This window comes from Myxine glutinosa, chromosome 5 (assembly GCF_964187855.1).
Source record: "Myxine glutinosa chromosome 5, kmMyxGlut1.1, whole genome shotgun sequence".
NCBI classification, from domain to species: Eukaryota; Metazoa; Chordata; class Myxini; order Myxiniformes; family Myxinidae; genus Myxine; species Myxine glutinosa.
The window spans coordinates 206,955,414-206,968,799 of NC_136265.1; the positions used below are offsets into that span (position 1 = coordinate 206,955,414).

Sequence of the window (13,386 nt, forward strand, 5' to 3'; positions counted from 1 at the left end):
GGAGAAGATTGTCATGTTACATACACGTCAGGTGGGTCGACGACAACCGTTGACTACCTGATGGTGCGTAGGCAAGATAGCGGGCTAACCCCCGCTCTAGCAGGGAAAATGGCCTTAAAATGCATGTTGTTGTTGTTGTTGGGCTGATGCCGTCTGGTCCAGTTGCAGAATCAGAGTTGAGGTCTGACATAAACTTCTCCACCTTGTCAGGAGAGAAGGACACAGAGTCCAGGAGCAGCTGGGTTCGACTGGGTATGGTGGGTACAGAGAGAGATGGGTTTGGGACACAAGATTTTGAGGCAAACACAGAGTTGAGGCATTCGGCTTTGTCACCTGCGGTGTCAACTGTGTAGCCATTTGAGGTAAGGGAGGGGATGGAAGGGGAACAAACACCAGAAACAGATTTGACCAGACGCCACCAGGATTTAGAGGAAGGTGACAGGTTTGAGAGTGGAGAGATAGTACTTCCTGGCTCTCCTGTGGTTAGACACACACTTGTTCCGAGCTTGGTGGAAGGAACTGAGATTGCCTTCAGTTGGATTAACCTTCGAAGAGGCAAAGGCAAGTTATTTCAGGGCAACAGCCTCACCACAAGATTCAGTGTACCATGGACGGGAGGAAGGGTATGACATCTGAAGATGAGATGGGATAAATCTGTGGATGAGAGAGAGCAGTTTACTTTGAAGGAATTCCAAGAAAGAGTTGATGTCAGAGGCAGTAGAGATGGGAGACCAGTCCAGATGATTGATGGCTGCTTGAAGACCATGCCAGTCGGCCTGAGTGAAATGTGTGTCTTGTCGACGTCGAAAATCGAAAATGTCCGACTCGTCGACGCTGAGGAGGCTCTCCGAGAATGGCCAAAGAGATATCCACTTTAACAAGGAAATGATCAGATGAACCGATTGGAGCAGAAGAAGAGCAGCAGACATTTGCAGGGAAGTTTGCCATAATCAAGTCTAGAAGAGCAGATGCTCTGTTGACTGAGATCCGGGTCGGGAAATTGAAAGATTGAGTCAGTCCCAGTTGGTCACAGAAGTCCTTTGCTGAGGTGCCATGGCTGGTGAGAGAGGAACTCACACTCAGCCAGCAGGCATGATGACAGTTGAAGTCGCCACATATGAGGAAGAGAGAGTTTGGATGAGTTGATAGAAGTTGGTCCATGTTGTCATACAGTGAAATGAAAATGGAGTCATCACTGTTTGGAGGACGGTACAGAACACATATGAACAAAAGGTGGGAGTGGAGAGGAAGCCGTAGCCAGAGGTACTCCTGGGGTTGGGGTGGAGAGAGGGCAGTGCAAGGAGAGTGAGGAAGAGAGTTTTTGATAAAGATAGCAACCCCACCACCATGCTCAGGTATATCATACCAGAAAGAGATATTAAGGAATCAAAGACATGTTGAAGGAGGAAGGTTTCTGTTTATTTCGTCTGTTTTGTCAGAAGCAACCTGCATTGAGAGATCAATCAGGTTTGAGCGAAGGCCCCGGATGTTTGAGGTTCATACCGTTAAGGAAGAGGGAGGGGGAGCATCGGTTGCAGGACAAGACAGGGGAGGGGACGGGTAGGGTAAAATGATGGGCGAGAGGGGGAGGTCGGGAGAGCTGCTGATAGTGTGGCAGAGATTGAAGAAGAGTTAGGAGAAAGGGAAGGGTGAGGAGGACAAAAGGTTTCATGGTGATGGGATGAGGCACAGTGAGGGGTTGTTTGGGGGAGGGCAGAGCAAAGTAGAAGGTTGGAGGAGGTAGAGGTATGTGATAGAAAGGAGACGAAGTGGGGAGGAGGCAGCTTTGAGGAGGGGTGGGGGGGGGGGGGGCGAGAATTGGAGAAAGATGGTAGGGGGGGAGATTTTAAGGGGAGGGGTTTGGGGGAGTTTTGCAGGGGAGGAGGCAGTTTTGAAGGGAAGGGGGGAGATTTGAAGGGGAGGGGTTTGTGGGAGTTTTGCAGGGGAGGGGTGAGGAGGGAGTTTTGAAGGGGAGGGGGGAGATTTGAAGGGGAGGGCAAAGGGGGGAGATTTGGAGGGGAGGGGGGAGTTTAGGAGGGGAGGGGTGAGGGAGGAGAATTGAAAGGGAAGGTAAGGGGGGAGTTTTGGAGTGGAGAGGTGAAGGGGGAGATTTGGAGGGGGGCGGGGGAGTTTAGGAGGGGAGGGGGGAGAATTGAAAGGGAGGGGTGAGGGTGGAGTTTAGGAGGGGAGGTGTGAGGGGGGAGTTTAGAAAGTGGATGATTAATGAAAACGGAAATCACAATAAACCCAGTTTGTAATAAATGTTCAAGTCAGAGATCCGTTTAAAAACGATAGAGGAGGGGTAGAATGAAGGTGAGTTTCGAGAATGTAGAAAGGAAGCACTGTAAGAGATTGAAATTTTTTTTTGAAGTGGGATGAATTGAAGAGGAAATTGAAAAAAGCCTTTTCCATCAGAAGAAAAACAGCATGTTGTAATAAACCACTGAATAAAACACTGCAGGGGAAAGTTTAAACATATTTAAATAATATTTAAACAAAACCGTTTAAAACAATCTGGGAAAAGTCCCGAAGTGAGGACTTCGATTTGAGAAAGAAGGAGAAAGGGTTGAATGAGTATGTAGCAAACTAGAGTTGGAAAGGCTGGAGAGGTGGAAGAAAAACGAGATAAAGGGGGCGGGGCACAATGCGAGAGCGAGAGAACAAGCATGTGTCCGCGAGGAGAGAAAGAATTAATAAAGTAATTTATATTTTTTATTTTTTTGTATTTAAAACGTTAGACAAAGGGTAAGATGTTAGGGGGAGAAAAGGGAGTTAGGGGGAGAAAAGAAAACCAAAGAAACAAGCAAATACAGCAAAGGAAATAACTTATATTCACAAAATACCGACAGGGGGAGGGAGCGTAGAGAGACCAGGCCGTGCGCGAGGTGCGAACAAAAAACCACGAATTACACACAAGCTTGCAATATTTACAAAACCAAAACTAACTATAAACACACAATAACACATATGCAATACAATAACCAGTGGAAATTTGACAAAGACACGAATGGGAAAATACTCAAACTTCGATGCCGTGGATCTATGTCATCCTTAAAAACAGTAAGTTTCCTGTTTGGAATGATTTTCAATCTTGTTTGACTGCCAGGTAGACCGAGTAAAACTATATTATCTCACTCCTCTGCGTGCATGTGCATTCGGGACAAATTCAGAGCCAAAGTACATTAAAACTAAAGACTTCCTATTCATGTTCCGATTTGTGTTCAAAATATAACACTCAATTACATAAGTTTTTCCTCGATCATAAACCGACGATCAAAAACCGATCAAAAACCGATGGATGGACATGAACCAATTGCTTAACCCCGCTATTCGCTTCGTGTGCGCGCGGTAATTACTATAATTGAGTCACGGCAGCCACAGTCCGAGTCCAAATTCTGAGACTTTAAAGTCGGAATTTTGGAAAATTCAGACATCCTTGTTGCTTTTCTCAGTGAGTGTGCTCTGACCATTTGCTTGAGATTCAGAGGGTCTATCCTTAGTTGATTTAGCAGAAGGATCGTTTCGGGGTTAGGGTGGCCAGGATGAAAGCCAAGTTTGCTGTGTAAGTTTGAAGAGAATTGGACAAGGTGTAGGACTTGAGGTTTTCTGTGAGTATTGAGTCCATAGAGAGGAAACACATTTGTTTGTGGTTCAGAGTGTTAGTCATGGTAGCACCAACCTCGGATAGGAGTGAAGCAAAGCAAGCAACTCTCTAAGATAAATCAGAAGAAGATCATAGAAACTGCCATTTCAGATTTTTTTTTTTTTTTGTTAAATACAAAGGCCTAGGCTTATGAAGGAGCAGAATGACAAAGGGTAGCAGTTCACAAAGTTACAACATGTATGGCGGGAAGGGTGGGGTTTGCCATACATAACAAGAAAGAGCAATCGGAGATTGCAGACCCTCGCCAGGACGTGTTTTTAGTGGTTTTTAAGGCTTTTATGTTAAAACAAATTTGGCGGCCAAACCACGTGACCGATGACGTCATCATTATTATTTTTTTACTCCACAAATTTATCCATAGATGACACTCAATAAATTTCATCTTGATCGGATGAAGTTTTGTACTTGTCGAATTATGACATCATAATGGAGGAACCTATGACATCATCATGAACATATGTTATTCTCCATGGAGAGTTCTTTGCAATGAGATATGTCTCATTTTTTTCAATGCAGCACTTTCGGAGATATAGAGGTGCAAAGTTTTCTGATATTTCCAATTTGGCGCCCGTACCACGTGACCTATGATGTCATAATTATCATAAAAATTTTCAGGAGGAGGCGCAGCTATGGTGAAAATTTCCTGTCAATCGGATCAACGGTTGCAGAAAAAAATCATATTTATTCTATGTGGACAAACAGACAGACAGACCAACAAACAGACAAACAAGTGGACTCAAATGCAATACCCTTTCCTCTGGTGAGGGTAGAAAAGAGAAAAAAAATACAAAAACGAGGAAGAATGACCTGGAGAGGAATATAATGGGAAAATATCCGTGGGTGTGGAAGCAGGAGAGGCATTAGTCATTTGGAGGCCCCATGCAGAACACAATAATGGCCTTGTGGGATCCCTGTGAACCCTGCCAATCTGTCATCACTCTAAAATACGCAATTTGGTGTCCGTCTGTCTGACGTCTTTATATTTGGTCGTTACTTGTGCAATCTACGAGTCATATGGAAAAGGTTTCCGCGACTTCATTGCCCCCCTCATCAGGAGTTCCGAGGTGGGGTGATGCAAATTATCTATCTATAATTCCAGTAATCTCTGTGTGTTTGTTTGTTTGTACGTTTGTTTGTTTGTACGTTTGTTTGTTTGTCTGTGACCGCTGTTTCTCGACAACCACGGGTCCGATATACTTTAAACTTGCCAGGTATATTGCTGGGGACCCGAGGATGTGCCTTTTCAAGGTTTCATATTAATCGGACAATTACTTACCGAGCTATGTCCAAAAAACGATTCAACCAATCAGAGAGCAGCGAGCTATCGCGTGTGCCGAACGTGGCGAACACACTCTGCCTCGGATGGCACATTTGAGAGCGTATTCATTTATTTCCCGTCGGCAAACTATGTTGGCGCTATGTTGGCGTTAAACGATGTTTTAAAACTAATTAAAACCCCGGGGGGATTGTCACTGTACTCGCAAGCCGTTCGCCGTTCGCTTTGGCGTTGCGAATGGACCAAAACATTTCATGGACCAAACCATTTCATGTAAAGCGTTCGCCGTTCGCTTTGGCGTTGCGAATGGACCAAAACATTTCATGGACCAAACCATTTCATGTAAATAGAGGGGGGGATATAATTTTAGATATAGATATAGTACGGGCATGCCCTAGTCTTTGTAAATGTGTACTATGTACCGTCGCTGCCGGTGGTGGTGGTGGTGGTAGAGGGTATTACGAGTGATGCTTCAGAACGCTCAGTTGTATCACGATTGAGGACTCACTCCCTCCGTGTTATTTTCACACTTACTTAGCCTATGTTGCTTTAGACTTGACTCCAAAAACTCTGGAGAAATTCCCATGTTTCATGGCCGTTTTACACCTTGGAAAGGTGTATATATTACAGGTTGGGTGTCGTTCCACCTTATCGTGGTATTTTACCAAGGCCACGGCCACTTCAAATCTCAAAAGATTGTGGGGCACCTTGTTGTCTCGGAGGGGCCCCCATGCAATTGCATGGTTTGCATGCACCTACCACCGCCGCCGGGTCGAAGAGATCATGGATATGCATGGGTGAGCGCAAAAGGTAGTGATTAGCAGCACATTTGAAAGACTGAAGTGAGGATGATGAAACAAAGGACACAGGCAGACAATTCCACAATCAGGAGAATAAGGGGACAGATGAATGCAAATGGACAACCAGTCTGGACTGGGAAGGTAAGAATATGAGAGTTATTGGAGGAATGCATGTGCCCTGGGGTGGATTAAGGGAGGGCATGGGTAAGAGAGGGCAGAAGGAGCAAGGCCAGAAATTGTGTAAAATAGTACCCACCCACCTGTCGCTGGTGGAAGAGTGACACTGCTTGGGAATGGTATCAAGAATGGCAAGGTGTTGAGGCAGGGGCGCCAGCCCAAAAGGTAGTGCCCCAGCTGTGAATGAAGGCCTTTTGGTTGTTTAAAGTCCCGATAGGCCAAGGAAAGACCTTGAACGACGAAGGGTGTCTTGTTGGCAGCTGGTTTTGTAGGCCACCTTGGAAACATGGTCTGCTCAAGAAAGATCATGGCTGATGATGAAAGTTGGGGTGATCTGTGAAGCTGGAGTGCAGACACCTGATAGTGTTGGAACAGAAGGTTAGAGCGGGAGATGCACACACAGGAGAACACTGGTGGATGGGAACAGGGACTGGGTGTGCAAGGAGAGTGATACGAGCTGTCCCTCGCTGCTGGTCTGATCACATTTCTTTAAAGATCACGTTTCAGCAATGCAGAGTCCAACATGTCGTGCAACTGTGAGCAAGGGTTAATTGAATATGTGGAGTTGGCATGGATTGAATGTGTAAGTTGAAAGGTTGCGTTTGATGTTATTTGGGAGGATCGGATACACGGCTCGATCTGCTACTGAGCTGTGAGCAGGGAGAGCGATGGAAGTGCTGGGAGGTGATTGGAAAAGCCAACACGACAAATAATTTCATGGTAGAAAATGGGGCAGAGGTTGGAGAGAAGGAGAGGCATTACACAATGCTTCGGTAACAGAAGAAGAGGGTGACGAAGAGGCCGAATTGCCCTTTTGTCCCCTTAGGTTTTGTGAATGATGTAAGGTTTTGGGTACTGAAGGCATCAGGGCTGGGTGCTGATGAGATTTTTTAGATTCCTGGCTACCTTTCCGACTTTGCGGGTAAGAAACTCACTTAAGATACGAAGGAAAGGAACGAGAATTCCGAGGTTTTCCAGCAAAGACAGCGTTTAAGTATTCCACATGATCATGAACAGTGTCCACGTGTCCAGTGTGACTCCTTGCTTAATGAGCCAAGGGACAGAAGAAGGTCCGAAGATCACCTGTCCAATTGCCACGATAGTTTGTAAGACGGAAGAAGGTTCTGAAAGTTCGATTTTCAGGCAAGCTGATCATGGGGTTTTAGCTTTTCTAAGTGCAGATATGCACCGATTATTCTTGCAACATGAATCCGGCTTCCTGCCATGAGCAGTGACCTTTCACATGAGCAAAGTGAGATTATTGCTGCATATTGCATACGAGGGATGGGACATTGTACATGAGAGTTGGAGGCATGATGGAATGTGTTTATACACGCCGGAGAGCATGGGTCCTTGACAAAGTGTTTCTCGGCACTATTATTATCTGTAGTTAACGAAACAAGATCGGTCTTTGAGAGAGACGAGTGAAGCCAATTTTTTCTCGACCTAGCACGACACTGCCATGCTGTGGCAGCTCCTGGAAGATGTTTTTGTTTTTGTTTTTAACAATGTAGGCTCATTCATTCATTCATCAATTCATTCATTTTTCATTCAATGTAGGCTCATATAAGAATGAAGAACTAGTCTTGCTAGTGAAAGTTGGGATGATCAGCGGACCACCAGATAATTCACCCTCCTTCGCTCAGATGAAGAGTTAATGCCGAGACGTCAGCTTCCTCTTCCTTTCCACGGTGGTTAGCACACCTCAATCGGTGTCCTGGGAGAGGTGTCCTGATTTGAAATTTTTTTGATTTCCAATTTGATTTGATTGGTTTTCGGATCCAGAACCTCTCAAACTTTTGAAAAATGGAAATGGTTACAAATCTCGACAAAATCCGAACAAACCTTAAAATCTGGGCATATGGATCCTGACTATAAAGGGTTCTGAGGAGTAATTCTAAAGAGTTTCGTTCGTTTCTAGGCTTTCCTTATTTCATCTTACTATAATTCACCAAATGTCCGTCCGTCTGTTTGTCCGTCTGTCCGTTCCCAGGTACCGCAAAAACGGCTGAAACGATCGCAACGAAATTTTGGGTGGGTAATCCTGGGACCCCCTGGAGTAAAATAGGCTATATTGTTTTTCCAATTTCAGCTTTGGTCTTCAGCATTTTCAGGTTTGGACTCCCGCCTAACGTTATTGTCCCGGGTACCGCAAAAACGGCTGCACCGATCGCAACGATACACCTCCATGCCCGATACACCTCCATGCCCGATACACCTCCATGCCCGATACACCTCCATGCCCGATACACCTCCATGCCCGATACACCTCCATGCCCGATACACCTCCATGCCCGATACACCTCCATGCCCGATACACCTCCATGCCCGATACACCTCCATGCCCGATACACCTCCATGCCCGATACACCTCCATGCCCATGGGATTCCCACGGGTGTCCCCACTGGTATTAAAAATGCCAGACTGAACCGCTTCCTTCGGACATGGGTGCGGTTTTTTTTTTTTTTTACACTGCCCGCCTGCCTGGTAGTCAAATAAAATTGAAAATCATTCCAAACAGGAAACTTACTATTTTAAGGACGTCATAAAGGACACAAACAACAGACAAGTAGAACGAATGTAACGTGTTGGATCAGGATGGTGTAATCGACACTGCACCAACGGTGGTAAAATGGCGGTAAACTTACGGAATTAATAAATATTTATTTACACGACTTTTACAATATTGTCGTGTTCACAGCCGGTTAACACCGAGTCCTGTGAACTGATGGGCCGAAACAGGCTCCATCTCCGAGGCGTTTTGAATTATGGCGATGTAAGCTCGCGCGCGTGGCTGAGGAGAATCACGTGGGCCTTGTAGCTTTTAGAAAAAAAACAAACGGGCTTATTGCCGAACAAATAACAGGGGGAAATGAATTCAATAATAACTATATACAATGAGGTAAACAAGGGTAAAATAAATCCTATAAAAACTAAGGCGTCTCACTCCCAGTCACAAGCACAGACGGGGTGGGGTGAGGGACACAAAACTGGGTGACTTATCTCTGGTGGCAGCGGAGGATGAGCACAGAGCTGGTGTTAAGGAGATGGGCAGGACGATGGGCAAGGTGATGGGACAGCAGGACGATCCACAGGGGGAGGACGAAGAAAGCATAAGGACCAAGGCATGCGGGCAGGATGGCCTCCTTTAAGCTCTCCACCTCTTAATTCTGCTCAGAACTCCTTCAGTTCTCTTCAAAATGCAGTTAGCACCACCATTTTACTCACACAAACTGCCTTTTTCTCCTCACAATCTGAGAGCTCCCCTTACACTGTTCCCGGTTGTCCTGGCTCCTCCCCCTTCTCCTCAGTCTCTCCACAGACACAGCGAGCTCCACAGCACCCTGTTCCCATCTAATTCTCCTCACAGAACTCACTGCCCTGGCTCCTCCCTCATCTCCCTTGGGCTCCACCCCCATCAAGGGGATGATTATAGCTCCTCCCCCTTTTCCTCAGCCTCTCCACAGACACAGCGAGCTCCACAGCACCCTGTTCCCACCGAATTCTCCTCACAGAACTCACTGTCCTGGCTCCTCCCTCATCTCCCTTGGCTCCACCCCCATCAAGGGGATGATTATGGCTCCTCCCCCTTCTCCTCAGTCTCTCCACAGACACAGCGAGCTCCACAGCACCCTGTTCCCATCTAATTCTCCTCACAGAACTCACTGCCCTGGCACCTCCCTCGTCTCCCTTGGGCTCCACCCCCATCAAAGGGATGGTTATAGCTCCACCCCCTCTCTCCTTCTGCCCAGCAGAATGCCACGGCTTTCTGCTTCGATTTTCTGGGCTTGTTGTGAACATCGTTCGACATAGATGTCACGTGGCATGCCCGGTGGAAGTTTACATGAGGGTTTACACACGTTTTCTTAACCTTAATCTCTCTCTATCTTATCACAAGCACAACCCTCGCATCGTGCACATTTAAACACAACCTTAAGCTAACAAATCCCTACTTCCTTTATATTGAGATTGGCTTTCTACTCATCAATCTCAATTTGGTCCATGCTATTCCGACACAGTTCTATCTCTTCTAAGGTAATCTCTATCCTCCCCCATAAACGTAACAATATTTATTTAATTTAAATGGAATTATATACTTGAACACTGAGAAACACAAATCGCCTTCATAAGACTTCCAAGAACCAAATGCGCATGTTATATAGTGTGACGTATAAGCGCTAAACTTCAACAGCGCTAAACTTACAGAATTTTTTTAAACGATCTTTAAAATCATTATTTTATTAAAATTGAAGTGTATATTCTTGTAACACTGCATTGTTTGTTTTTTTGTATACAGAATCGAGGCTTGTGTAAGAGTTAACACATTGAACATGAAAACATGCACAGACACATGAAACATACAATGAAGGGAGCGGGAGACAAGAGGGGGAGAGAGAGAGGGAAGCACACAAACACAACAACAGTAGAGAACAGGGAAGTTGGTAGATCTGTGGAAGGGGGAGGGCTGGGGACGAGGGAGGGGTACACGGTATAAAGCAAATGAACACTACTAGTAATATCAGGAAAGAAGTTGGTATTTCAGAAAAGTGGATCTGGGGTGAATTAATAGGGGTAGAAAAGATCAAGGTTTTGGATGGGGGAAGATAAGAGAAGGTGGTGAACAGCCGTTTTAAAGACCTGGAGGGAGGAGTGGGATTGAAGAGAGGGAGGGAGTTTGTTCCAGAGGCGGGAGAAAAGAGGAATGAAGGAGTGAAGGTGAGCAGAGAGTCTTGATTTTGGCAGTTTAACCATAAGAGGGTTGCAGGCAGCTCTTCCTGTTCTGTTCTGTTCTGCAGGTAACATGTTCTATAAACTCTGTAGCTATTATATTGAATGCCCATGAAAGCCGTGCACGTACTGTACTGTACTGTATATACTGTATATAAGTAAACAATGAAATGTTTTTAATGCTGATAACATTTGCATCCATTGTCCGTTTCGTTTCAGATGGTGAAACGTAGGAATGTTTTGTCAATAGCGCTTCGGGCTGTCTCATCAAGGTTTGTCCATTTTGCAACATCCAGAACACTAATTTAAAATGTGACAGTAACATGACACCCGTACAGTCTCTGTGCATAAAATTACATATACTGTACTGCTATATTTTGTAGATATTGTAAATATTGCATTTTTACAGTAAGTACAACTGCAGTTCAGGTGTTTTGTGAATTGAGATGCATCCAAAATTAGATGTGTGTAAGTAGGTGCCCCACTTGTGAATACCATCCATTTTTTGACAAGGGTAAGCAGAAATATTTAAGTGACTTCATAATGGGGCCTGACATCAGGAGCCCCTCCAGCTCGTTCTTCCCACCCTGGCTCAGCTGGTGAGAGTGTCCATCAACTGGAACTCTCAGGGCTACCTGTAATAGAAAAATTGGGGAAGAAATTCCAGATGCGAGCAGAACTCTGCACGTTGCAAAAGGAGCATCATGAAAAGAGATCACTCGACACATCGTGAGAAGCCACAGACGTTCAGGTTACAGAAGTCGTGGTAACTAGCCGTGCCGACCCGTTGCCTCGCTCACAGGTGTACTCAAAAGGCCGAATGTTGAGGATGTAAAATTAAGTGAAAAGACGTGAAAAAATGATATTTTACTCATGTTGCTGTTGTTGTTGTCATTGTGGCTGTGGTTGTTGTTAGTTTCACCGCGAAAGGGATTTGAGATGATTGCAATGCCCCTATCTGTGTCTGTCTTGTCTGTCTGTTTCTGCGTCCATATATTTTCACTTTTAAAATGGTTTTCTCAGCAACCGCTTGCCCGATCAATGCAAAACTTTGAACATGGAGGAGGGACTCCCTATGGAGAATATGTCATTGCTAACTTGTACGTCATAGGTCACATGGTATGGCAGCCATATTGAATTAAAGGAAAACATTTGGACATCATTTTCTCCGTAAGTGCTCAACGAAAAAAAAATGAAACTGGACATGTGTCATCAACTCTTCATGAAAAAAAAAGCTTTAAAAAAAAACAACAATGGGGTATATTGGGTGATAACGATGATGTCATCAGTGAAGTGCTATTCCAGCCATAATTGGTTGTATTTAAATCCTCATCAGAAAAATCTGAAACTTCACATATCTGATCTATGAGTCGAAGTGAGTGAATAATTAAATTTATAATGTCATCGGTTACATGGTACGGCTGTCTTTTACGATTAAAGGAAAAAAAAATTGACATCATTTTATCCAAAACTGCTCAGCGAAAAAAAAAATGAAACTTAGAATATGTCATCAACTCCCCATGGGGTATACAGGGTGATAAGGATGACATCATGGGAGAAGTGGTATTCCAGCCATAATTAGTTGAATTGAAATTATTGTCTGAAAATTTAAGAAACTTCATATATCTGATAATATACCCGATGTGAGTGAAGAATTAAATTTATGATGTTAATAACCCATGCCAATAAACGGTGATGTAAGGGGGTGCAAGGATGATATGGGAATATGGGCCATAAGAGCAGCATGTTCAGTTGAATGAATGAATGAATGAACGTTTTAAGGCCATTTTCCCCGCTAGAGCGGGGGTTAGCCTTGCGGGCCCCATGACAATCATGGTTCCCTGTTTGAGGCAATCTTTTTATGGCCGGATGCCCTTCCTGACGCCAACCCTTGGTCGCCTCTTACGATGCGCATGGATACGGTGTACCTATTCTAACCGGGGTACACACCGGGATCATTCATCCCAGCAAGCTGGTACTCAATTTGCCGACCTCGGAAGGATGACAGGCTGAGTCAACCCCCCTGGTGTTAATTCAGCGATCGACCGGGATTCGAACCCAGGATCCTAGAATCCCAAGCCGGCACCCTAACCGCTGCCAACACCAGTTAACGATGGTATTTTTGTTGAGAGGCGAGACAATGTGCTCTACTCTACGAGTGTCGTTCTAGTTGTTGTTGTTTGTGTGCTCTTACATATACTTTTATATAGGTCTCTATCGTTTTGAGAAGTATTACTAGATTAAATTTTGTATGCTCCTTCCGTGTCCTTCAAGCTTTATTCTAAAGGGTTCCTGCTGTCGTACCGTTGGAACCGCTACATTAAAGCTCCAAATCGTGATTCTTCCTCTTCCCTCCTGGAAAGACGGGCATTTAAATGATTTCAAACAGGGAATTAGGTTATGGTTAAACGGACACAAATAAATGCTTGTTCAAAGTAAGTCGATTATTAGCTTTCCAACCAAGTAATTTGGTTATTAGCTTTGTAACCATTTTTATTGTTCGACAACAGCAGGAAATCTTTATTGAGTAAAGTGTGACAGACACACAGACGGATGCTTGTCCTTTTAGTAATCGACATTTCCCAATTTTTTTTTTTTTTTTTGTATACAAGATCGAGGCTCGTGTAAGAGCTAACATTGATCACAAAAAGACAAACTGACACATAAAACATAAAACCTATGATAAAGGGAGCGGGAGAACAATTCAAAATATCATAATAGTTTTCCAAGAACAGTCTTG

At 44.6% G+C, this 13,386-nt stretch overlaps 1 protein-coding gene across 1 annotated transcript in view; it reads left to right on the forward strand.

Moving 5' to 3' along the window:
• LOC137426462 (protein phosphatase 1B) overlaps positions 1-13,386 on the forward strand; it is a 76,360-nt gene that overhangs the window by 61,876 nt on the left and 1,098 nt on the right. Inside the window, exon 7 of the mRNA XM_078779404.1 lies at positions 10,866-10,918. Coding sequence (XP_078635530.1) covers positions 10,866-10,879 — 14 coding nt within the window. The 3' untranslated portion in view covers positions 10,880-10,918. The remainder of the gene's footprint in view (positions 1-10,865; positions 10,919-13,386) is intronic.